Source organism: Stylophora pistillata, chromosome 13 (assembly GCF_964205215.1).
Source record: "Stylophora pistillata chromosome 13, jaStyPist1.2, whole genome shotgun sequence".
Taxonomy (NCBI): domain Eukaryota; kingdom Metazoa; phylum Cnidaria; class Anthozoa; order Scleractinia; family Pocilloporidae; genus Stylophora; species Stylophora pistillata.
Window position 1 is genome coordinate 12,805,158 of NC_142531.1, and position 25,683 is coordinate 12,830,840.

Sequence of the window (25,683 nt, forward strand, 5' to 3'; positions counted from 1 at the left end):
AGGTTGTCACGTGTTTAAAACAGCATGGCGACATTGAGGAAGCATTGATGAAGCATTGATGAAGGAGGACTGTCAAACAACCGTCAAAAATTATCGGCGAAAAGCCCTTAGCTTAGATATAAGACTAAAATGAAACGATCACAACCTGAAACGTCAGGGGAGCCCCCAACGAAGAAGCAGGTCCTAACCAAGTTGATTCCTTCGGTAAACATCGGATCTGTTTCCACCGAGGTGGGTTGCTAGCTAGATGTAAGCTTTTTATTTCTCTTTTCCAGAACGTTTGGTACAGTCATGTTGTGTAACTTTAATTAAAAAAATTTAAAAAGATTTTGTTGTTAAATGGCAACTATTTAACAGTTAAGTGTGTTATTTATATGGTCGAAACACTGTAACACTTAAAAGCCAACAGCTGTTGGTCGACAAGAACTTTTTTGTACCCGGATATTGACTAAGCAAGAAAAGATGGTCTCGTCAAGGGTTGGTAAATTGACAGTCCCTTGAAGCGTGATCCTTGACTCTCGATCCCAGATACTCGATAATTTCAGGAATTGAGACTCAAGTTGAGTGTGATAGAGCGATGGACTGATGTGCGGGAGGTCAAGGGTTCGAGCTCCGGCCAGACCAACACTAAAGGTCTTAAAATAATTGAGAAGAATATGCTGCCTTTCTATAACATCACGAAATGGTTTAGATATTCTAGTCTTCTCGGATAGGGACGAATAAATGGAGGTCCCGTCTCCTGCAGGATTAGGGGTAGGAGACGTTAATTTCCCATGCATGAGATTACTGTGTGATGGATGTCCTCCCCTGGGGTGGGATGGGTGGGTTCTTGTCTTGCGTTTATATGAGCCTCTGGCTCGGGCAATATAGGCAACCATGCCCCACGTAAAGACATTAAACTTGATTACAGGAAGTATCAAGACCCTCATAACTCGGCTCAAGACACTCAAAACAAGGAAACAAAGGAGTTTTCGATTAATTGGTATTTCACATGATTTGAAGTTACTTTTCTTCTAATCCATAGAATGAAAAATTGTATAGTGCCCATCGTCTCCGATGGTGCAAAACTTCACTTTAATATAATACATGTGTAATTCCTTGCAGTTCAGTAACCTTGTGAATATTACTATTTAATGTATGTCAGGGCTCAACACTTACAGTAGCCGACTAGCCACAAACTAGTAGAAATTCAGTTTTGGCTAGTGGTTTTCAATTTCCTTTTTGCTAGTTTGGCTGATAAACAAACTGAAATTGTCATAACATCCAAATTGTCACTGTAACGTTATTGTCACGCAATCGCTTGTTGTCATGTGACTCGAGTTAGCCAATCAAGTTAGTCTTACCTTGTGCTAGGATTCGCTTGCAATGTAAGTTCTTCGTTCTATTAAACGTTAAGATTCCAACTACCTTGTGATAGTTTATTTCACTGGAATCCCAACATGGTGTCAGGAGTCTTCTTTTAAATTGTCTTCGAACTCCTAAAGCCCTCACGAGCGACCTGTAATGCAAAGAATTTTTTGGAAATGCCTCCACCGCCTGATGAATCGAATGCCACTGGCTCAACACAGCAGATCACTTCTCTGACTTTTACTACTAACGTACCTCCACCAGGACGGCTGGAATTAAAAGGCAATCTCTCCGAGAACTGGAAGAAATAGAAACAAGTTTGGGACGCCTACGAAACCGTCACAAAGCTAAACGAAAGGGAAAGTAGATTCCGTGTAGGGACTTTCATCACTTGCATCGGTCCCGACGTGCTCGAAGTACACAATGGCCTGCCCTTTTGCTCAGATGAGGACAAACAAGATATAAATGTCGTTCTGAATCTATGGAAGTCCCATTGTATTGGTCAGACAAATGTGATCTACGACCGTTACAAGTTCAACAATCGCAAACAAGAGTCTCACGAATCAATCAATGTTTACGCTGCGGCACTGCGAGCGTTAGCGGCAATGTGCGAATTTGGCGAGTTAAAAGCTGAGATGATTCGCGACCGCCTCTTTTGTGGAATCCCCGACAATAGTATTCGTCGAAAGTTGTTGCAAGAGCCTAAATTATTGCTTGAAAAGTGTTTGGATATCTGTCGTTCAGCCGAAGCCACCAGTGCTCACCTCAAGGTTATCAGCGGGCAGTCAGCGAGCACAGGCACACCAGCTGATAATGTCAATGCAGTAGACAAGCGGAAAAGGTCGAAAGTGCCACCCAAACGACGCAGTGCCGGTGAGAAGCAAAAACAGCCCTTACTCGAACCCAAAGAAGATTGGTTAAAACGTTGTAAACACTGCGGAAGAAGTCACGCCAAGCAACGCACGAAATGTCCTGCATTTGGAAAGCTGTGTAGCGCATGCAATAAACCCAATCATTTTGCTGAAATGTGCAGGAGTTTTTCTAGTAAAAACAGCCAAAAACGGAATGATGTTAACATGGTCACCTCTGAAGATTCCTCCGAAGAAGAATTGCTGTCAGTATCCTTTGATTCACATGAAGGAAATGTACATGCAGTCGATGAAGACAATTTTCCTGAGAAGAAAATATTTGCGACAATGGAAATTGCAGGAGCAAATATTCAAATGCAAATTGTAATGTTTTACCTCGAAAATTTGTGCCCTCAGGAACACTCATTACTGAGACTGACCGTACTTTGAAGATGTATAGTAAGTCTACTTGGCCTGTCGTAGGAACATGTAGAGTGAGCATGCGTAACCCAAAGAACAGCAAGAAGTACAATGTCGAATTTGTTGTTGTGAAAGGCAATTATACACCGTTGATTGGATCTCGTGCTTCTCAGCAAATGAATCTGGTAACAGTTCACCAAGAAAACATTCAGCAAGTTACCACTGACGCTCAAAGTCTTACCCTGAATCAAGTAGCAGAAGAGTTTGGAAATGTGTTAAAAGGACAAGGCTGTATGGAAGGAAAACTGCACCTCGAAATTGAGGCAAAAGTTACACCAGTGATTAATCCACCTCGTCGAGTCCTGTTTGCACTCAAAGATAACTTGAAGTCTGAATTAGACTGTTTAGAAAGACTACAAATGATCCGGAAAGTAAAAGAACCTACTGAATGGGTGTCAAGCCTCGTAGTGGTGGAAAAGCCGAATGGCAAGTTGAGGGTTTGTATCGACCCAGTCCACTTGAATAAGGCGCTGAAACGATCACACTATCCTTTACCCGTAATAGAAGACGTCCTTCCTGAGCTATCCAATGTCAAAGTTTTCAGCAAAGCCGACCTCAAAGATGGTTTCCTACACGTTGAGCTTGATGACTAGTCATCTTTATTGACCACCTTCCAGACACCGTGGGGACGCTACTGTTGGAAGCGTATGCCCTTTGGAATTTCACCTGCTCCCGAGCTGTTTCAGCAAAAGCTTGACCAAAACCTAGAAGGGCTACCCGGTGTACACAGAATCTTCGATGACCTGCTTATAACAGGAAAGGGTCCTACCCTCTCAGCACCAACTCAGGACCATGATAAGAACTTAAGAGGTCTTTTAGAAAGATGCCAAGAAAGGAACATTAAGCTCAACAGGGACAAGTTCATGTTCAAGTGCTCCCAAGTTCCATTTATCGGTCACTTATTGACTAGCAAAGGATTGAAGCCTGACCCACAGAAAGTAGAAGCTATCTGCAACGTGCCCAAACTGGAAGATGATCAAGCGGTACAGCGCTTTGTTAACACAGTGAAGTACCTCTCAAGGTTTTTAGAAGATCTGTCCAGTATGTCTGAGCCCCTCCGCAGACTTACACATAAAGGTGCTCCTTGGAAGTGGTCTCAGGAGCAAGAAGAAGCCTTTACAAAGATCAAGAAAGCTGTGTCCACTGCTCCAGTGTTAAAATTTTTCACTCCAAATGAGCCAGTTGAGGGTGAAGGAGATGCCTCAGAGAAAGGAATTGGCTTCGCCCTTATGCAAGAAGGTCAGCCTGTAACCTATGCAAGCAGATCTCTTACGAAAGCTGCGCAAAACTACTCACAAATCGAGAAGGAACTACTTGCACAAGTCTTTGGCATGGAGCATAATTACCAATATGTATACGGCAGAAAGGTTACCCTGTGGACAGACCACAAGCCTTTAGAGATAATCGCCAAGAAACCTCTGGCTGCAGCTCCAAAACATCTACAGCATCTTATGATGAGATTAACGCAGTATGATGTGGAAATCAAGTACAGACGTGGCCCTGAGATGTATCTTGCCGATACACTTTCCAGAGCATACTTGCCCCAGGAACACCACCCAGGAAAGGCAGATCAAGAGGTGGAGAGGATCCATTCTGTAAATTTCCTATCAATATATGAGCCACAGATCCAAGAAATCCGCGAAGAAACTGCCAAAGATCCTGTCTTGCAGACTCTTAAAGCAACAATTCTAAATGGTTGGCCTAGCCAAAGAAAGGAACTACCTCCTGAACTGCATGAGTACTTCAGAGTCAAGGACGAGTTGGCGACACAAGATGACATTATTTTCAAGGGTCCCAAATGTGTCATCCCGAAAAGTCTGAGACCCAAGATCAAGGAAAAGCTCCACCGATCTCACATCGGTATTCAAGGATGTTTAAGAAGAGCCCGTGAAGTGGTGTATTGGCCCAACATGAACAGAGAAGTGACAGAATTCATCTCAAAATGTGAAACCTGCAACACCTTCCAGTCTGCCCAACTTTGCTATGAAATCCCACAGCATCCTTAGGAAAAGATTGGTTGTGACGTCTTCACATTTAACAATCAAGACTACCTGTGTACCGTCGACTACTTCTCCGATTATTTTGAGATTGATGAGCTGCGCTAGTCAAAGACAGGTGCCACAGTGATGGAAAGCTCAAGAAACGTTTTGCCACCCATGGAATTCCAGATACATTCCACAGTGATAATGGTCCACCCTTTTCTTCAAATGAGTTCTCAGCCTTTGCAGCAATGTACGAGTTTGAACACGTCACCAGTTCGCCGGAGTATCCGCAGAGCAACGGCAAAGTGGAAAATGCAGTTAAAACAGCAAAAAGCCTGATGAAGAAATCTGCTACTACAAACTCGGATTTTCAGCTTGTATTGCTAGATTGGCGAAATACACCAACAGAAGGTATGAAGAGTTCACCAGCACAACGATTGTTCAGCAGGCGCACAAGAACACTGCCGCCGACCTCGAAGAAACTCTTGAAACCCCAGTTAGTCACAGATGTTAGCGAGAGGAAGTTACAGAGGAAAGAAGTTCAGACACGTTATTACAATCAAAATGTCAAAGAACTTTCCAGCCTCATAAAAGGTGATGTTGTACGCATGAAACCACAAGCCTCTGATGGAAAGCAGAGATGGACAAAGGCACAAGTTGAGCAACAAGTAGATGTCAGATTCTATGCCATTAGAACAGAAGATGGCAGGTTGTTCCGAAGAAACCGGAGACATCTTCGACAGTCCAAGGAACCGTTCATGCCTAAGGATGGGGACATTGAAACTCCAACTCCAATTCTGAACAGTCCACCAACCAAAGCCAGCACAGAAACCTTATCAGGGGAAACAGCATAGGATGCCCAACAACACTGTCCAGAAACCAACCAGGGCCAAGATCATCAGCTACCCATCCAGCCCCATTGACTGAGTGCCCAAAGAGCAATGTGGTCACACACAGTGGATGCTCTATTCGTCCCCCTGGCTACTTAAAAGACTTTGTTCAGACTTAGATCTTTACATTTATCCTTTTTTTTGTTTACTATTCGGCCAAGTTTGCGACGAACATTATCGTTATGTTTCTCAGATTATTTCCGTGTACACCTGTGCGAATATTTTATTGGAACCGTTCATTGTTTCATTTTCTCTATAGTTCCAGTTTTTTCTTTAAAAAAAAAAAAAAAAAAAAAAAAAAGAAGGAAAGGTGTAACATTATTGTCATGCAATCGCTTGTTGTCATGTGACTCGAGTTAGCCAATCAAGTTAGTCTTACCTCGTGCTAGGATTCGCTTGCAATGTAAGTTCTTTGTTCTATTAAACGTTAAGATTCCAACTACCTTGTGATAGTTTATTTCACTTGAATCCCAACAGTCATGAGCCACTTGGCTAGTAAGTTGAAAAGTTAGTATCGAGCCCTGTATGTGTGACCCTTTTCATTATCTCATGATTGCATTTTGTTGATTTAATCTGAAAAGGTAAAGAGGGATACTTGATTCTTGATATTCAATACTTGATACTCATTTCTCTATCCTTGATTCTCATTATTTTTGAGTATCAAGGATCCAATTTCAATCTGAGACTGTCAGCTTACTTTTGAATGGTACTGTAGTTTACTTGGCTTGGCAGCTTGTCAGTAAAGTCTACTGCAGAGTTGATGAGTTGCTGAGGTACTAAAATGCAGTGGCTTGACAAATTAGGGTTACTTTGTTTGATGGTCATTTTGCTCCAAGTCAGTTTGTTCCAAGGTTTTGGTCACATTACTCCATGGCAGCTTGCCAGTCAAGTCCACTGCAGAGCTGATAAGTTGCTAGGCCGTAAAAATGTAGTGGCTTAATGAGTTACAGGTATATGTAGGGTTACTTCATTCCATGTTCACTTAATTCCAAGTCAGTTTGTTCTATATCTGATCAGATGTTTTGAATCCTCTTTGGAGCTTGCTAGTCAAGTCCTCTGCTCAGCTGTTGAGTCGCTAAGGCTGAGACTTGTCTCATTCTTGAAGGAATAATGTTCTAGTGCCAAGTTGACCTGCACAATCATAAAAATGCAGGCTTGTAATTTTTTCAATAAGTAAGTCCTGGTCCTGTCCTGTCCTGGTCCACCAGTTATTTAATATTCTTCCTTAAATTTTTTATTAGGATGAAATGAACTTGAAAGTTTTACAATTTCAAAACAAGAAACTATGTGAAAGACTTGAAGAACTGAAGACTAGTGAAGAGAAGTTAACAGAGCAAATACACAATATGAAGGAAAAGAGAGATTCTGACTTTGCCATCATTTCTGTCATCAACAGGCACTGGATGCAGGTAATGATTATGAATTTTGTAAAGGAAAAAACCCACAATCACTACAGAATGTAAAAGCGTGGCCAAAATGTTTTTTAAACAGCCTCAGTATCATTATGTTACAGTAGGTTCATGAATGTTCACTGATAGATAGAATTACGGTCAAGTCACTGACGGTTCAACTCGCCAACTTGCCGACATATAAAATCAAGTAGACACATCGGTGAGTTGGTCCTCAATCCAGTACAACTTATTAGAAGTTATACATGTAGAAATGTAAACAATCTTTGATAAAAAAAAAACATTCTTTTTCTTCCAACAAAGTTTATAAGGATCTCAGCGCTAATAAAGCATGATAAACATTGCCAATTATGTAGCAGCTTCAGACGTGAACGAGTTATTTATTGTGTGACAACAACACTATAAAGACTCATCATGTCAATTGGTCAGATTTTTTTCAGAAAACTTGGCTTTCTAGACAGCATCTTTAGTAAAAAGCAATTTTTATTTCCAAAAAAATTTAGAAGGATCTCAAGGTGAATAAAGCAAGAGAAACATCGCCAATTGCTAGAACAGCTTCAAACGAGAACAAGTTGTTGTGGACAACGACACTCTAAAGACTCATCTCAATTGGTCAGACTTTTTAACAAAACTTAGCTTTCTAGACAAGATCTTTAGTAGAATGCAATTCTTCTTATGTCCAACAAAGTTTTTAAGGATCTTATGGCAAACAAAGAAAGATAAACATCACCAATGACTTGACAGCTTCAGATGTGAATGAGTTATTATTGCGTGACAACAACACCGCAAAGACTCATCATGTCAATCGGTCAGACTTTTTAAAGAAAACTTAGCTTTCTAGTTAAGATCTTTACTAGAAAACAACTATTTTTATTTCCAACGACGTTTATAAGCAACTCAAGGTGAATAAAACAAGATAAACATCGGTAACGACTATAAAAGCTTCAGACATGAACTAGTAAGTGTGACAACAACACCGTAAATACTAATCCTGTTAGTTGGTCAGATTTTTAAAGAAAAATTGGCTTGCTAGACAAGATCTCTTGTGAAAACCAATTGTTTTTATTAGCTACAGAGTTTAAAACAATCTCAAGGTGAGTAAAGCAAAGTGAACATCGCCAATGACCAAAAAAAGCTGTAGATGTGAATGAGCTATTGTGTGACAACCACAGCAACCACACAGAACCACATGTCTTTTTAACTTTAAAGAATGACTTATTCATGATCAAGAACGTTTGATTTACAATAAAATTTCATATAATTATTATAAAGATCAAGTGAACATGTGAAAGTAATGTATATCATGCAATTTTTCTGCTTTTGTATTGGCCGCTGTTCTTTTACCATTCTCTTATTTCTCCCAAAGTCCAAACACCTTACTCTGTAATTGCCTATAACCCCTTCTTTGGATTCTTGTCGACAGCTTCTGGTTGGATACTAATCGTATTTGTATGGCCACCAATTTTGCTTCCCTGTGTAGCAACTCTATTCAAACAATAGAGTGTTTCTGTCAAGGAACTATCGGCTGATAGTTGCCCCGTGGAAATTTGATGTTCTTAAAACAAATATGCTAGTTTTAAGAACATCAAATTTCCAAGGGGCAACTATCAGAACGATAGTTCCGAGACATAAACACTCTATTGTTTTTATTGTTCACCACTAAATTTTCTTCCACGCCTACAGCTTGTCACAGATGTCAATAATTCGCAACCATACATTGGCTAAATAATACATTATACCTGTCAGAATTGAAATGTTACTGTTTTTCCGATCTGCCTAACTTCGCAGCTGTCAAACTATTCAAAACTCTTCACAGATGAGTACTATCAATCCAGGTATTTTCTGCAGACGAGCACTATCCATCCGGGTATTTTCCAAGGGTGGGCACTATGGGCTGATAGTTTCTCTCCATGGATGAACACTATTACGTCACGTGATCGATTTAAACCAATAAGAACCAGAAAAAATGTAGTGGTGAACTATAATAGTTCATAGAACGGAAGATGCCTTCTGTTTAGTACATGATGCCAACCTGGAAATATAAGAATTAACACAAAACAGACGAAAACATTTTACAAGTCGGAATGAGGTGGCTGTTATTAATTTACTCTCTTTATCTATGGTGAACTGGATCAAAATTTACATTCAACCGGCTGAGGAAACAAGGAACAACTGGACAAGTCGCAATAATTTATTCTGCGTCTGATACTAAGGGCAATGATGCTAACATGCTTTGTCCGCGTGGTTAACAATAAATAACAAAAAGCGCTGTAAAAGTTTCAGGTTGTTTTTTGTACGATAAATCAAGCTAAGAGAACTTGATGTATTTTTTTGATATGTGTGAAAAATTCTGATAATTGAAAGTGTTCTGCTTATAATTACAAGAATCTGTGCTGTAGAATGATCAGTTTAGGTCAGAGCAATGAACAACATTGAAATGAACAGCGATATTCGAGTCTTTCTTTAACTTCTTATTTGCATAGGTTAGCGGACGAAAATGGTTTGCGAGTCAACATTCCTTGCAATTTACTTAAGATACCGGTATTACTTTTCTTTAATGAAAAGTTTATCGACAGTGTTCCGCTTATAATTACTACAATCTGTACTGTAGAATGAGCAGTTTAGTTCATAGCAATGAACAACGCTGAAATGAACAGTGGCATTTGAGTCTTTTGTAGGTTGGCAGACCAAAACAGTTTACGAGTCAACATTTTATGTGTTTATTCCTTATGATTTACTTAAGATGTTACTTTCAAGTTGAAATACTCGATAAAAGTTCAGGTGATGTGACTCAAAATATTGGGCAACATGACTATGAGTTTCGGGCAACATGACTTCGAATGAGATCACTTGGGTGACTCGATGGGTTACTACTTGTTCGCATCTGAAGCTTTTATAGTCATTGTCGATGTTTATCTTGTTTTATTCATATTGAAATCCTGAAAAACTTTGTTAGAAATAAAAAGAATTGTTTTTTTGATAAAGATCTTGACTAGAAAGCTAAGTTTTCTTGAAAAAGTCTGACTGCTCGACATGATGAGTCTTTATGGTGTTGTTTGTATTTGAAGCTGTTATAGTCATTGGTGATGTTTATCTTAATTTCTTTGTTGGCCATGAAATCCTTAAAAACTTTATTGGACATAAAAAGAATTGCATTTAGACTAAAGATCTTGTCTAGAAAGCCAAGTTTCCTTAAAAACATCTAACCAATCGTCATGATGAAGCTTTGCGGCACTGTTGTCCACAACTCATTTGTGTCTGAAGCTGTTATGGTAATTGGCGATGTTTATCTTGCTTTGTTAGCCTTGAGATCCTTATAAACTTTTTCGGAAATAAAAAGAATTGCTTTTTACTAAAACTCTTGTCTTGAAAGCCAAGTTTTCTGAAAAAAATCTGACTGATTGACATGATGTCTTTATGGTGTTGTTGTCCCACAATAAATAACTCGTTCGCATCTGAAGCAGCTATAATAGTAATTGGTGATGTTTATCATGCTTTATTCGCATTGAGATCCTTATAAACTTTGTTGAAGAAAAATAATGCTTTTTTACTGAAGATTGTTTACTTTTCTACATGTTTAACTTCTAATAAGTTGTACTGGATTGAGGACCAACTCACGGACGTCTCTACTTGATTTTATACGTTGGCGAGTTGGAATTGGCGAGTTGAACCATTGGCGAGTTGACTGGATACTGATAGATATAGTGCATGTAATCAGAGAACCATTCTTTCTGTCCAGTAATGAATGAGTGAGGATTTACCTTGTATTGTTATAGAGTGGTACATGAGAGGAGCATTTTTTAGAAAATTGAAAAATTTAGTCTGTAAGAGTTTGGAAAAAAAATATTGAAGATAATTGTTAACAAATGTAGATAATGAAACAGTTTGTTTGTTTGTTAATTTGCATGAGTTTTTGAAATGAAAATCACTTGATCCACAATTTTTATGTAGATATATGTAAGTTGACAATCCCTTCAAAAAGATCTTTGTAAAGGTATAGACTGAATCAAAACTTGAGGTGAATCCTGAATTTACATGATTTTGGGGTTGAAAAAACACCTGATAAGGAATTTTTGAAATTTCCTTGTTATCGTTAGAATTATACATATACATGTAGGTACTGGCATTAAAAACGCATTGCATTTCAGAAGTTGATTTGACATTTGTTTACTTTTCTTAAAACAGCTTGATGAAGACATTAAAACAATACTACAAAGATTTGAAGGTGTTGTGGAGGAAGACTCGGAACAGACATCCAATGAGGCCACTCTCTCCTACTTGGACTACCTTGCCAACATAGATTCTGAACAAGTTGCAGAAGAATTGGTAAAGAGATCTAATGCCACCAAAGAACACACAAGGAAGCTGTTACATTATGTGGAGATGTCTGGGCCATTTACATCAAGGACTGTGGAAGAGAAACTGGAGAAAGAATCTCAGATTGCAGCTGAAAAAGAGGGAAGTAAAGGTAAAGTTACTAATTGAAATAAATCTCCTGTGAGGATCAGTGATTGAATAATTATTTGTGACATTTAAATTTGAATGAAGTATCAGGTAACACATAATTTATTAATGGGTCAAAGTCATTCTGATCAGTATTTTAATGTTAGCATGGCTCTAATTTAATATAATTATTCGTATTTCATTTTTAAGATGAGAATCAACAAGAACAACAGGAAACCACAGTTTCAGATTCACATTCTGCTGAATCAACAAAATCTGATTTAGGGTCAGACAATAAGCAGTTAAGGGAATTGGTCACCTCCCTTCATCAAAAGCAGCAGACTACATCATTGGAGGTGAACACAGTTACATGTCAGATGCAATGAATATATGAAGTTCATATATTTTGAACTGCGGTATTAGATACGTATGATGCACGATCCTCGCAGTAGATAGTGCTATTTATGCAATAGTGAAAATCAGACCTGAAAAAAATCAGGCCTGTACGGGATTCAAACCACTGACCTCTGCGATACTAGTGCAGCGCTCTACCAATTGAGCTAACAAGCCAACTGGGAGCAGGCCGTTAAGTTGATTCGTAATAAACCCGTGAAAGTGATAAATCAGATGCAATGAATATATGAAGTTCATATATTTTGAACTGCGGTATTAGATACGTATGATGCACGATCCTCGCAGTAGATAGCGCTATTTATGCAATAGCGAAAATCAGACCTGAAAAAAATCAGGCCTGTACGGGATTCGAACCACTGACCTCTGCGATACTAGTGCAGCACTCTACCAATTGAGCTAACAAGCCAACTGGGAGCAGGCCGTTAAGTTGATTCCTAATAAACCTGTGAAAGTGATAACTCAGATGCAATGAATATATGAAGTTCATATATTTTGAACTGCGGTATTAGATACGTATGATGCACGATCCTCGCAGTAGATAGCGCTATTTATGCAATAGGTCAGTGGTTCGAATCCCGTACAGGCCTGATTTTTTTGAGGTCTGATTTTCGCTATTGCATAAATAGCGCTATCTACTGCGAGGATCGTGCATCATATGTATCTAATACCACAGTTCAAAATATATGAACTTCATATATTCATTGCATCTGATTTATCATTTTCATGGGTTTATTACGAATCAACTTAACGGCCTGCTCCCAGTTGGCTTGTTAGCTCAATTGGTAGAGCGCTGCACTAGTATCGCAGAGGTCAGTGGTTCAAATCCCGTACAGGCCTGATTTTTTTCAGGTCTGATTTTCGCTATTGCATAAATAGCGTTATCTACTGCGAGGATCGTGCATCATACGTACAGTTACATGTGATGATATAGTAATGATCTTAAACATTAGTTTGGCAATTAAACATTAGTTTGGTGTGGTGATATAGTAATGGTCTTAAACATTAGTTTGGCAATTACCTTGATTGATAATCAAAACAAATACTCTTTGCTTGTGAAATATTGTAGCAAGTTATTTTTCAAGTGCAAAGGAAGATTTTGTGACTGCCAATTAAATTGTCCTGAGTATTGTCATGTGTTCTGATGAAATCATCAATGAGTTTCCTCTCTCAGTCTAAAAGAAGTATCCAAATGTTGTCAATACATGTACTTATTATCTAACTACACTCCATACAGTACAAATAATGCCCAAGATGAGTACAAAATTAATATCACAGTATTTGTACTCCAGAGAACCGGTTTCACAGGTTTTCTTGCATCGTGCAAGTGGCAAATTGGATTGAAGTTACAAAAAAAAGGGTCAGACAATTTAAATCATTTTTCTGACGATGAAGGGTTGGAATGGCTGGTGAATATTGATCCTAGGTTATTAGATAAATCAAACAAAGAAAAGCAGTATGTTAGACAATAATGAAATTTCATCATTTTATTGAAGAAAATAAAAACAGCTACACAACAACGCCCCAAATCTGTTCTGTTTCACATACTTCTGTGACTAAATATCTACTAAATTCACCCACACTGACATAACTATTTGGCATGTTGGATAATAAATAACTTATCAGATATTTTGGTGTGTAGTATGGCTGAGTATTTTTACTTGTTATTTGTATTTTGACTTGCCCCTTCAGGCTCATCTAACTATGGTACAACCTGTAAAAGTACTCAGCAATACTACACAAGAAAACATTTAATATATGTGTAACAGTAACGCAAGGTTGAGTTAAACCAAAAACACTTTTTCTTTGCAATAACTTAGAAAGGTATTAATGCCAAGGGCTCTTTAGGAAAATCATGACACAGTTGTCAAAGTTGTCAGTTGGAAAGTTCTTTTAGAAATCTGCTAAATCTACATGTATTTTAGTTTTCAGAAATTCGAGATAAATATGCTTTGGCTCAAAAAGAGATCGCACAACTGAATACTCAAGTGCAAGATGCTTCATATGATCTGCAAAAAGCTAATCACCGTGTTGCTAACTTAGTGAAGAGATTGAATGAATTGGAAGATATCAATAAGAGACTGCGTGAAGGAACAACAACACCGGGTGAACCAGGAGAGGGTGGTGCAGCTCAGGTAATTAAGGAAAGTGTTTCTGTCATTGAAAGGAAGAAAAATCTACAAAAAAAAAATTAACTGTGGACATAAAAAAGAGTCTTTGGACGGAATTTGTGTTGAGTCTTATCTAAATCAATTAAGAATTTAAAAGTCTTGATTTTAAAACTTCTCAGCATATCAGTGGTGCAAAGTTCTTTGGGAGGTTCATTCCATTCCTATCCAGTAGGGCATTGCAATGTAGATTAGCCCACAGCAGTTTTGTTTCTAGGGAGCTGAAGTTCTCTATTGTCTCTTGGGGTCCTACCACCACAGAGTGAAGATTTTGATACAAACTTTCCTTGCAGTTGCCTCAGTTATGGTTGTAAACAATTCTATAAACTATCTGTGGAGGCAGCTTCTTCATTGTAGTGTCCGTGAAAAGCCCAGAGTCAGAATTGAATTTTGTTACTTTTCCATCCATTTGATTTCAGAGTGACGAGGTGTCCTTGGAGTTGGAAGACTTGAGAGATTTGGCAAAAACAAGACTAGAAGAGTTAGAGAAAGTGAATGAAAATTTCATCACAAGTCAACAAGAGTTAGAAAAACTTAAGTTAGAGGTACAAAGTGACCAGCTCCTTCTGTGGCTTCAAATGAATTTTAAGGTTGACCATTCTTCCTGTAGCTGTATCAAAATAAGTGATAGTCATAACTAATTATTATGAGCTTACTCTTCTTAACTTGATTTTGCAGATGAACAATATGTCTGAAAGTTCTGTTCTTCAATCAGCACCTTATAAGTGTTTACAATCACAATTTTCAGTTCTCTATGGAGAGGTTACACAGGTAAATATTGGAAGGGTTTATCATGTTTCAGAACTTTACAACCATCTACAATGATAAAAAAGTATTGGTGGATGAAGAAGTCAGTGTGTACCAACATAACATCGGGATTTGGTGAAAGACTTGGGGGAGATGTGATGTACAACCGTAGGATTTCTCCCTATGACATTTGCAACTCTAGAATTAAGGACGCAGCATACAGTGTATAGGTCATAGTTGAGATGTCTTTAGTGTCACCTGTTGTAAAAGCGCTTGTGTGGTACATATCAGATTGTACATAACAGTGCGAGTGGGTCTCTCAGAGAAATTGCTGGAATATGCAACTGCAGCTTGGATGAAGTTTCATTTTTATGTAGTACTAAACCCATAGCAATAGTTATTTCTTCCAAGCCTACATTCTGTTAAGCCTAACTGTTATAACAAAAGGAAGTCAAGACCGATCTATTTTTCAAAAATTTGATTAAACTCAAACAATTTCGAGCAGTTTACAAACAGCACCACTTCACTTCCATTATAAAACCGCCGCTTTTAGATCAAAGACACAGGACTAAAGTCTTGAGAGTTAGAGAAGGACTTGTGACTTAAATTTGGAAGAATTGAGAAGAATTGGAGCATTATACTCTGTAGATCTTATTTCTTGAGACACCTACCTAGTCGTAGCAGAAATAAAGCTCAAAATCTTCATTTATGCTTGCTTAAATGGTACTGAACGTTTGTGCTGCGTGGTGGCAACTTTCTTGAATTGGAAATAATTGTCTAAGGATTGTTCTCCGTTCAAACATTTGGAAGACTTTTGAATGATAAATGATATTTATCGCTTTGAAAGCTTCTCATATTTCATATATATCAGATATCTTAAACAATTCTAAAGGTCAATTTTGGCTCTTCAAAGATCCTTTGTCAACTGTTATCACCGGACGTCTCGCACAAAATTATTACATTTTTTTATTATTTTCTGCAGAAGCCAAATGTTCATAAACATTCATGTTAGTTTGGAAACCAAATTAATGCTAACAGCTGTGTTTGGAAATGGTTCTAACATGTTTTTTTTATTTTTTTTGTCTTTTTGTATTATTTCCTTAGCTTCGTCAACAACTTGATGACACGCGACGCGTTCTCAGCACAACTAAAACTCAGCACGTACTTCAACTAGAGCAAGTTGAGGTATGATATGAAGATCTGATCACAACAGAATGTTTTCAACGTAAGTTGATATAAGACTGCCAGGACTGCTTGATCACAGGCCTAACAAAATGCTGCGATGCTTTGTTTTCTTTTTAGTCAAACAATGTCACAATACAAAAGAAATACAAGGCTGAAGTTAGCGAGCTTCATGATGCTCTTCTGCAAGTGAAGAGAGATTATGACCTGCTTAGAATGGAGTTCGAACAGAACCTGAAAGCAAATGAACAGACAGGTACGTAATGATGGAATTAGTTGATAATAAGAGAAATCAGGTAAAATTATCATCTGTTACTCCTGTCATGGATGCAGAAATGCGCACCACGTCGTGGAAATTGCTATTATACACTTTAAATGGCGACCTGAAGCATACAATTTTTTTTCAGCCGCAAACCTCTGGTGTTCGATGAGCAAGTAACGCTTACAGGAACATAATTCTATACATGTATGTTAAAAAAAAAAAGTTAGAGAACATAAAATAGTGAAAAAAAATTCAATGGTGCAAGTCTACATTCCATTGCTGTACATGTTATTCATTCCACCCTCTCTTTCCTATGGAAGAAACGTCTTTTAAAGGTCACTGATTGAAGGAATAGCAGGTAGATTTCCTGCTGTGTATCACGGTTTGTTTAAAATTTGCCTTTCATGGCAACCCCCCCCCCCCCTGGTCCTGCCATTTTCTTCTCAAAACGAACTTATTTCTCTACAAACAAACAGTGTACAAACAAACAGTGCACAAACAAACAGTGCACAAACAAACAGTGCACAAACAAACAGTGCACAAACAAACAGTGCACAAACAAACAGTGCACAAACAAACAGTGCACAAACAAACAGTGCACAAACAAACAGTGCACAAACAAACAGTGCACAAACAAACAGTGCACAAACAAACAGTGCACAAACAAACAGTGCACAAACAAACAGTGCACAAACAAACAGTGCACAAACAAACAGTGCACAAACAAACAGTGCACAAACAAACAGTGCACAATCAAACAGTGCACAAACAAACAGTGTACAAACTAGTCCCCTCACTATTCTAAGTTGCCCACGCTGAAGTTTTAATCAAAGACGGTAGCCACATCAGAAGCGGAGCTTGTGGTCTTCTCTTTTGAAAGCATGTCAGAAGGGATGTTTAAGCAGACTTGATAATCCTCAAACTTTCTTTACAGGACCTATGACAAAAGAGATGAGTCACATGATAAATAGTCTACAGGTAATAGTTCAATGATGTTATACTTGATTTCATAAGTAAGGCTGAAAGAATGTCTGTTTCTATTTCAAAAAAAATTCTGAGCTTGACCACGTTTTTTTTCCAGAGTCATAATCAGCAACTTAAGGTTGAAGTTTCGAGATACAAACGGAAATTCAGTGAAGCCCAAGTTCAAGTTGTCAAGGTAAATAGGTTGATCAGAACTCCTTAAAGCATGTTAAAACGGTCTTAGTTACCACGAGCACAAATGTACTTTGATATTTGACTATTTGTTATGATGACTTATTATTATTATGATGATTATTATTGTTGTTAGTGATATTATCATTTTATGAACGTATTTGCTTTAGTTGTCTGAAGAGTTGAAAAAGGTCAGAGAGTCAGACAATAAGGCAGAACCAACTGAAGAATTAAGCCAACAAGAAAGTCAGACAAACAAAGACGAACCAGAGCCAAAGATGTCAAAGCCAGAGGAAGAAGGGGAGATAGAAGACGGCGAGGAGACTGCAGCGACCAGTAAATCCAATGACTTGGAGCTAAAAGAATTACGGGAGACCTTAAAGTGAGTAGTTTCCGTTTGAGTTGAATGTGGAGAATTGCTAATCAACGCTTCTATCTACGAAAGATGAGCTGAAGTCATCGGCCCGAGTCTTATTTATAAAATTAGCGGGAAATGAATTAAAAGAAAGGTTCTGCCAGTTTTTTATCGTATCTCAAATCGTCTTGTCTCCTTTTTGTTTTCTTTGTACAATTTTTTTAGCAGAGATGTTTTTAAGCTTTAATTAAGGATCAAAGACTTTTTTCATTCTCGTTGTGCGATGAGACGTTTTCCCGGACGATTTCCTGGAAGTCTACCAGCAAACCTCGACTCTATGTTCTAGACCTAGTTCTACTGGATCACTTTTAGACGGTCCAAAACGTATCAACGTGGCCTAGTCTAATAGTGGTAGAAGTTCTCTTTTTTAGACCAATATTATTCAGTTATGCCCAATCATAAATCTCAAGGCTCAGAAACCAATTATTTCAAATAGGATCAACATTCGATTTATTTTCTTCGTTTTTAGTGGCCGACGGCTTTCCATGTGATCTACAAATAACTGTTTGCAGATGAAGGTCTGCATATGCGGCGCGATACCGTCCAATCGTGCGCTGCGAACAAAACTCTAGTCCTGCGCAATTGTGTGCATGCTCGTCCGTGGAAATAGTAAATCGTTTCCATAAGCTTTCAAAGAGAGACTCGCGAAAATAATAATGGAGAAAAACTAAGTAGTCGTTGATATCATAAAACAAGTAGTGGACTTTGACATCGCAAAATATTACGATTAGTCAGCTACCGGTTTGGCAAATAATTAATCTACTCGCCATTTGCGCGGTGACTTGCTCAACGAGGTAATGTGTATTTTGATTTAAGTTTTGGTGGTTTTTTGATTTAAGGAAATCCCAAGAAACTCAGAAAGAAATGAAACTTGTGTTGGACGTTTACAAAGGAGCTGCTAAGGATCTGAGGGATAAAGTGGAGGTACACTTTTAACATTTAAAGATTTGTTTCTTTGGATAAAGATGTTCGAGTACAAGCGTGGACCAGGTGCATCATTAAGAGATCCTGGACAAGACACGCAGGGACTTAGCGAATGGCCTTGTGAATGGCTTGGCTCACCATGTAGTTCTCTTCAGCTTGGTGCTAGAGCATCAAAGCGCTAAATCCCTGGGCCGTGGGTTGCTCTTGGTGTAAGACTCGTAGTTTCTCTGGTTTCACGGGTTGACCGACGACTAGCATTTTTAACAATTAGGGCACTCCGCTCCGGCAGAATCTATACCCACCTTCGGCTGGATTATTTGAAACTTGTCGACTGCATGCAAACAAAGTCTCGCTGTGAGCACCAGGGAAATTATCTTTGGATTAGGAAAAAAGTTCTTGTGAAGTTGTAGTCTCACATCAATTCACCTTGACCTGTTCCCTCCTGCATACCGACAACAAGTGAGTAGGCTGGCTGAGGCCTTTTCCACGTTCACCGAGTTAACGAAATTACATATTTATGGTCAGCGCAAGATGCTTTTAAACACGATTTGTTTGTTTTATTGTTCAGCTGTTAACCGAGGAAAAGCGCCTAAAAGAGCAAATAGAGGAGCAGAAAAACCGCATCGAAAACCTTGAGAAAGAATTAGAGAAGCACAAAGGCGCTTTAGCTGACGAAGAGGCTATACATAGGCTAAAGATGGCTGAAGAAACCATTGAACAATTACAGAAGAACTTAGCAGCAACAAAACAGGTGAAGATCGCATTTCAACTTCGCAACCGTCTCCATTGTCCACTACCGCAGGTTTGATACTTCTTTCGGGAAGTAAATTTGATTCTCTAAAGCGAAAGTCTCACGTGCCTAAGTATTCGGGGAAACTTTAAGGTCATTTATTGATTAAAAGTGTTAGACTGTCATCGATTTCTTTAGCTAGAAGTAAAGTGATCTTCGTAGGGTTACATTGGATCCCAATTTTGTAGACTTTTGAAAACTTTGGGAAGTGAAAGAGGAAGGTCTTTTAGGAATCGCAATCATTTTTTCCAGAGTAGCGAAAGGCTTTGGAAAGAAGTGTCTTTGTGGGGTTAATGACTGTTGTTTTAGGAGGAAGATGCTGTGTTGGCAGAAATGGAGTTTACTGGCCAAGCTTTTGAGGAAATGCAGGAACAGAACGTTCGTCTTCTGCAGCAGTTGAGAGAAAAGGATGACGCTAACCTGAAACTGATGTCCGAGGTGAGAAAACTTCACTTCCAGCTCTACGAAATCAGTGATAATTTAAGTGGAAACTGTACCCCCTCCCCCTTTCGTTTCAACACTGCTTCGCGTGATCATTGGTCATCTCGATGGAAGCTGTTCTCGCGTTTCCTATCTCCAAAATGTGTTGTGTGATTAGTATACATTTCACGCCTCCTCATTGTCTGTTTCTATGGAAGGTTAATTCGCCCCGAAAGTTTCTGAATTGCAGGACAAGTTAAGTGGACTCGCTTCATGCACTGTAGTCATGCGCAGTTTGACTGAAACTGCTCACCTTATGTTAGACATTGCTCAATGCGTTATGGGAAGTGACCACTTTGGCAGGAACTACAAGAACGCAATCGATTCGTGTAGAGACTCACCCAACCTTCAATATCTTGACCAGAGTAATTCCACACCAAACCCCCTCCCCCCCAAAAAAAAAAACAACAACAACAACAACAACCAAAATAGCTTTGATAATTGCATTTTTGCTCAGCGAATCAAAGGTAACCAGATTCAGAAACAGATCCGTGAGGAGATGGACGTGCTGTCAGATCACGTGACCTCACTCAATACGCATCGCGAGACGCAGACTCAGTTGGTGAAGAAACTAGAGGAGAGAGAAAAAGCTTTACAGAACGCTGTGGTATGATACTTATTATGTGAATTCCAAAGCCTGTCATACCGGTTGTCAACAGATAGCAAACGGCTTTAATTTGTTATTTGAATTATTTTGTTCTCCTGTGTTTTTTTTCGTCTTCAGACCTCACTGGAGAAGGAACTTAATCTTAGGCAACAAGCAATGGAGTTACATAAACGAAAGGTGAGTTGGCTGTCACTGAATAAGAAACAAAGGCTGTTGAAATTTGGCAGCTTTATTTTTCGCTTTCTTTGGACTCTATCTTGGTGCACACTCTGGTTTATTTGACTGTCTCGCAATCAGAGTGGCTTTAGCCAGTCAAGTGTACACGTGAAACTAAACGTAACCGTTAGTGGGCTTATGCACTTCTCCTTGTTTTGTGGTTCTTAAGAACATATTGTTCCTTTTTCCGACACCTTGGACCGCACTTGTTGTCTCGTTCATTACATCAGTACTTCATCCATTTCTACCTCTTGGTACCCTCCACGCGTCTTACATTTCTTGTACTTGACTCCTTGCGTCGAGGAGAACAGAGTGCGTCTCATCTCTTTTTTACAAGCCGCTCCAGAAATTTCTCATTCTAGCGATATTGCAAAGTATTTTAACGCGAATTAAGGTTACTTACTATATAGCTGTGTTCTCCGTTATGAAGCAACCATTCACATTATTAACCACGGTGATTTCGTTGCAGGCAATAGAAAGTGCACAAGCAGCCCAGGATATGAAAATTCGGTTTGATTTGTTTCAGCAACAATTTCAAGAGGTATGCTTTCTTTCACACTATCCATGGTAATCTCTCCAGGAGAAGCTAAGGTTCCTTAATCCCGCAAGGTCTTTCTGAAACTTCGTAATACCCATTTTGTTTGTTTTATTACAGTGTTATGGCCCACAAATAAAATGAATATGGATTTAAGGAGTAGTAGATGCCAGAGGGATAATCTGAAAGTGACTAAATAATACTTTAGATACAATGATCGTGCATCATATGTAAATAATACTTTATTCCAAGACTGATCACCAATAGGCTTCTCTTTAGATGAAATGAATACTAACATTTATAAGATATACTTTGATGAAATTAAATTAACATTAAGATTTACATTAATATGATGTACAACAAAAATTAACACAAGCTTATCTTAATTTTGTTGTCTCCGAACATGACTTGGTTGAGTCGGAAAATGGCTGAAAGTCATTTCCAAGTTGTTACTCTGACCCAAAATTTACTCCCCTCATCCATCGCTCCTTCCATTCCTTTTGATTATTTTGTAAGTCCGCTGACTAGTACTTAAGGCTGGCATTAACATGTTTAGTTCCTGCGTGAGGCTCAGCTGATAGCCGAGAATTAGCCAAAATTTTTAACAGCTTTCAGAGAAATAACGCGTTTTTAACTGAATGATGAGCTCTAAGATCAGCAGAGTTCGTGGATGGATGAAAAATGGGCTGACATTTAGAATGCGTGCATAAGGTTTTCAAACGTTTCGCACATAAAGCGCTCGAAGTAATAAACCGTTCGATTACGATCATAGGCGTTTTGTTGAAGCTCTGTTGAATCCGAACTTGAATTTTCGATCGCCAAGAAACACAGGATCATTGAAATATACCTCGAGTGAATGAAAGATCCAGTTTTTCATAAGCAGGAAAAGGAAAGACAAACTCGACGCTTCGAGAATCGGCCTCTCTGATGCTGATTACAGCGCAGTAAAAGGTGTAATTCCGGGCGAAACGAGAAAATAAATTCTTTTGAAGAAGAAGGTTAATATAATAAATAAGAAAAAAGGAAAGAAAATGAAAGGCATAAAATGAAACAACTTGCGGCCTCTTGATATCGCGCATGAAAGGAGAACCACTATCCATTGCGCCAAGTATTTGTGGCGTATATGACGTACTCTCCTGGAGTAGTAGACTAGACAGATAACAGCCTGCAAAAATGTAAAATACGAAATTAGTTCAGTGGCCTCGACATCTCACCTCTTCTTCATAATACATCTTCCGATTTCAGTGGCTCAGCCACTTTGACTACACAGTAGTACATCCTTGAAAGGTCGCCGCTTTAAAAAGGCCACCTCCCCACAAGGTCCACTGTTTTTCCTCTGGTTGAGGTCGATTCATTCACTGCTATTTCAATCTCTCTACAACGGTCTCCTTTGAACGAATTAACCAGTCGGCAATAGCCAGTAAATCGTTGTCCAACAGTGCGTAACAACTCGCTCGAGCACGAATTCCTCGTCAGCTTCATGTCACAGTAGAGAGGAAACCAATTGTTTACAATAATGAAAGCAATCGTCCTAAAAATGATTGTCTAGCTGTATCTGACCCTTTTTTATTTGTTCACTTTTTAATTCTGAAAATCAAATGCTGTTTCTTTTCAAGTTATATTAGTATTTATTGGGTACTTAAAGTTTGATTTAGGAAGAAGACTACACTCCCCTTCGAAAAAGAAAGGTGTCAGTGCTTTCTATCTACTCTATACGGCTACTTTCCCTATCCCCGAGATGACTGTTACAGACAGATTCCTTTGTACATAATTGGTATTTTCCATATTTTTCTGTACCCTCAGGCTCAAGATTGCTTGTCAGAGCAGACTCGAGCATCTGAAGAAGAGGCATTCAAGTCACGTAGAATTCAGGTAGTAAATTGGTCTTCAATTTTTTTGCGGTTTGCATCTTACTACCTATCAGATGGACTGTGTTTTAGCTCAATCTATATTTTTTGTAACAGGAGGAATGCGCAAATCTCAAACGTAGGCTTGAGAAGGAGAAGAAGAATGTTTTATATGGCGCAGCAGACGAAATTCTCTTAGAGGAAATCAAACAGTACAAGGTATAGGGTACTTTTTCCTTTCTGGGTTACTAAGTAAGTTCTTACCAAATTTTTACGTCTACGTCTTTTGTGATCTAGTACTAAACAGACGCACGGAAACACGACATCCATGGGTTTTTTAAACCCGGCAAAATGCTAAAAGCCATTTCAGAGTTGTTGTTATAATACACCTCTTTCATCCACTATTCCTTCCTTCCATTCTTGCCGTTAGCTAGTGTGTAAGGGTTCCACATGTTCAGCTCTTACGTGTCTCTCGACTGATAGATTATTTGAATGACAGCTGAGATTTGAGATCAGCATATTTTACTGATGGACCAAAAGAGGGCTGAAATTAAGACTGAGCATACAGCTGTGCGAGACACTCGCATAAACATACTGGTCGAAGGCGAAAAACCGTCGTACTTATAGGCCTTGTATGTAAACCTTGTTGACTTCGGATTGGAATGTTCGATTTCTGAGAAGATCTTTACCAACAATCTGTACTGGGGTCATATTCGTAATGCGTTTCGGAGTCGAAGTACCATTAACTCTTAAGTTAACATCGTCGATATTAGGCGTTAAATGTACATCGCTTTCCGAATCTAGGAATTTTTTAGTTTATTTGGTATAATGTTTTAAACTCGAAAAGGTCTATCGGAAAACAAAAACCATCTTAAAAGTTTTGAAACTCGCAGCAAAACTGGACTGGTAGTTTGCAGCAAAATGCAACTGCACACGTCCTATTCTGGACGCACTAGTGTCCGTAGATAAATATTTTAATTATGATGACTCAATGGGGATTCGATAGGACAAGCCTGCGCGCCATCTTTATGGAAGGTTTTTCAGGCCTCGCTTGTTTGAGAGGTAGAAATTGCTATACGGTGGATAAGAGGTTTTCAAACCATACCATGCTTTCCGCTGTTATGCGATTCCTTTGCCTTAGGCCAGCTGTGCGAATTTGTCCAGTACATTTATAATTTGTCCAGTAGTACATTACTTGTACTACTGTTTTATCATTCGATTACGAAGTGTTTTCATCCTAATTACGGTTTGGAATTACGAGAGGAAGCGACCTGGAATTTGCAACGGACAAGCATGGGCACAACCAAGCATGAGGCAGATATATAAGCAGTGATTCGCAGTTTACGTGTTGACCCTTTTGCCAATGGCAAGGAGAGAAAATGCATGAAATAATTGTTATTTTAATTTTTGTCCATCTGCCTTTCTGTTTATTTCCTTGCCTTTTTTTCTGCAGGCGAAGCTGACGTGTCCTTGTTGTAATACACGTAAGAAGGACGCCATCTTGACCAAATGCTTTCACGTGTTCTGTTTCGAATGTTTGAAGACAAGATATGACACGAGGCAGAGGAAATGCCCAAAGTGTAACGCTACGTTCGGAAATAATGATTTTCATAGGATTTATCTTTAATAAAACACAACAAAAAGGGTTGCAGATGTTGTCCGCCGATTCGTAGCCCATGGGCAAAAAATATGCTCAAACGGAAACAATAGAAGTAGCTTGTCTCTGTCTGGTGGTATCTGTGAACCTAGGAGTGCTTTACAATTGACTTTTGTTAGCCCAAGAAACCGAAGGTAACATAACGGTCAGTAGTTTTGGATTGCTGCCAGATTGTCAGAAAGGTGCTGTAAGGCCCATCCCAGAAATGAGTGACGCCAAACCAATCTATTAAAGACTGTTATGTCCCCACGATATATTCACATGTTGCCATCGTGCTACGAGGCATAGCGTGTCCATTGATCCCGAATGGTAACCTGTGTGCTCACCCTGTAGCTGAGAGCTGCTGCTGTTTAAATCGGTCTGATTTAAAACCAAGGCCCTTTGAAACAAGCACATGACGCAAATTTGTTCCTTTGCAGAATGTACTGACCAAGTTGTACTGTGTAGAACGTAAGAATACTTCTATTTGATTTAAATCTTAGATGCAAGTTTTCCGGACGTGGAATGGGTGTGAAGGCAGAACTGTGAGGAAAATGTCAACGAGCAAATAAATCTAAAAGTATTAAATAATGTAGGGATGGTGTTTTTTTTTTTTTGTTATCTTTTATTTCCGCGTGTGCTGGTTCGGGTGTGATGATTGGGAGTAGGAACCGACTGCATGCATCTTATTTTGTTCTTGTTCCTTTTTTTTCTGGACTAAAGATTCCTGGTCGAAAGCTTCCTCTAGAGGAAGTAGGCCAACAATAAGTAAGTCGAATACTACAGAGCGATACGAGTCGTCTAAGGTATTCACGAGTCTTATGACTCGTGCGGATCGATTAATGTATTCACGAGTCGTGCGACCCTTGCTTCTCTCATTAGGGAGGCTAACAGCTTTTCACCTCACAC

At 38.9% G+C, this 25,683-nt stretch overlaps 1 protein-coding gene across 1 annotated transcript; it reads left to right on the forward strand.

Annotated features, from left to right (window-relative positions):
• Window positions 1-6: 6 nt before the first annotated feature.
• Window positions 7-25,365, forward strand: LOC111336242 (E3 ubiquitin-protein ligase BRE1B). Its single transcript, XM_022942296.2, has 21 exons — window positions 7-231; window positions 6,789-6,956; window positions 11,142-11,424; window positions 11,610-11,755; window positions 13,736-13,945; window positions 14,398-14,523; window positions 14,657-14,749; window positions 15,830-15,910; window positions 16,028-16,163; window positions 17,104-17,147; window positions 17,251-17,328; window positions 17,495-17,706; window positions 18,579-18,663; window positions 19,232-19,414; window positions 19,763-19,891; window positions 20,391-20,540; window positions 20,658-20,717; window positions 21,226-21,297; window positions 23,095-23,163; window positions 23,256-23,357; window positions 24,592-25,365. The coding sequence occupies exons 1-21, from the start codon at window positions 130-132 to the stop codon at window positions 24,763-24,765; spliced, it is 2,703 nt and encodes a 900-aa protein (XP_022798031.1). The 5' UTR covers window positions 7-129; the 3' UTR covers window positions 24,766-25,365.
• Window positions 25,366-25,683: the final 318 nt, after the last annotated feature.

Excerpts from the sequence above, each read along its gene's own strand:
- LOC111336242 (XM_022942296.2), top strand. The coding sequence starts at position 130 with ATGAAACGATCACAACCTGAAACGTCAGGGGAGCCCCCAACGAAGAAG. Across the intron at positions 11,756-13,735 it reads AGCAGACTACATCATTGGAG|TTTTCAGAAATTCGAGATAA; the intron begins GTGAACACAGTT and ends CATGTATTTTAG. Across the intron at positions 17,707-18,578 it reads GAATTACGGGAGACCTTAAA|GAAATCCCAAGAAACTCAGA; the intron begins GTGAGTAGTTTC and ends TTTTGATTTAAG.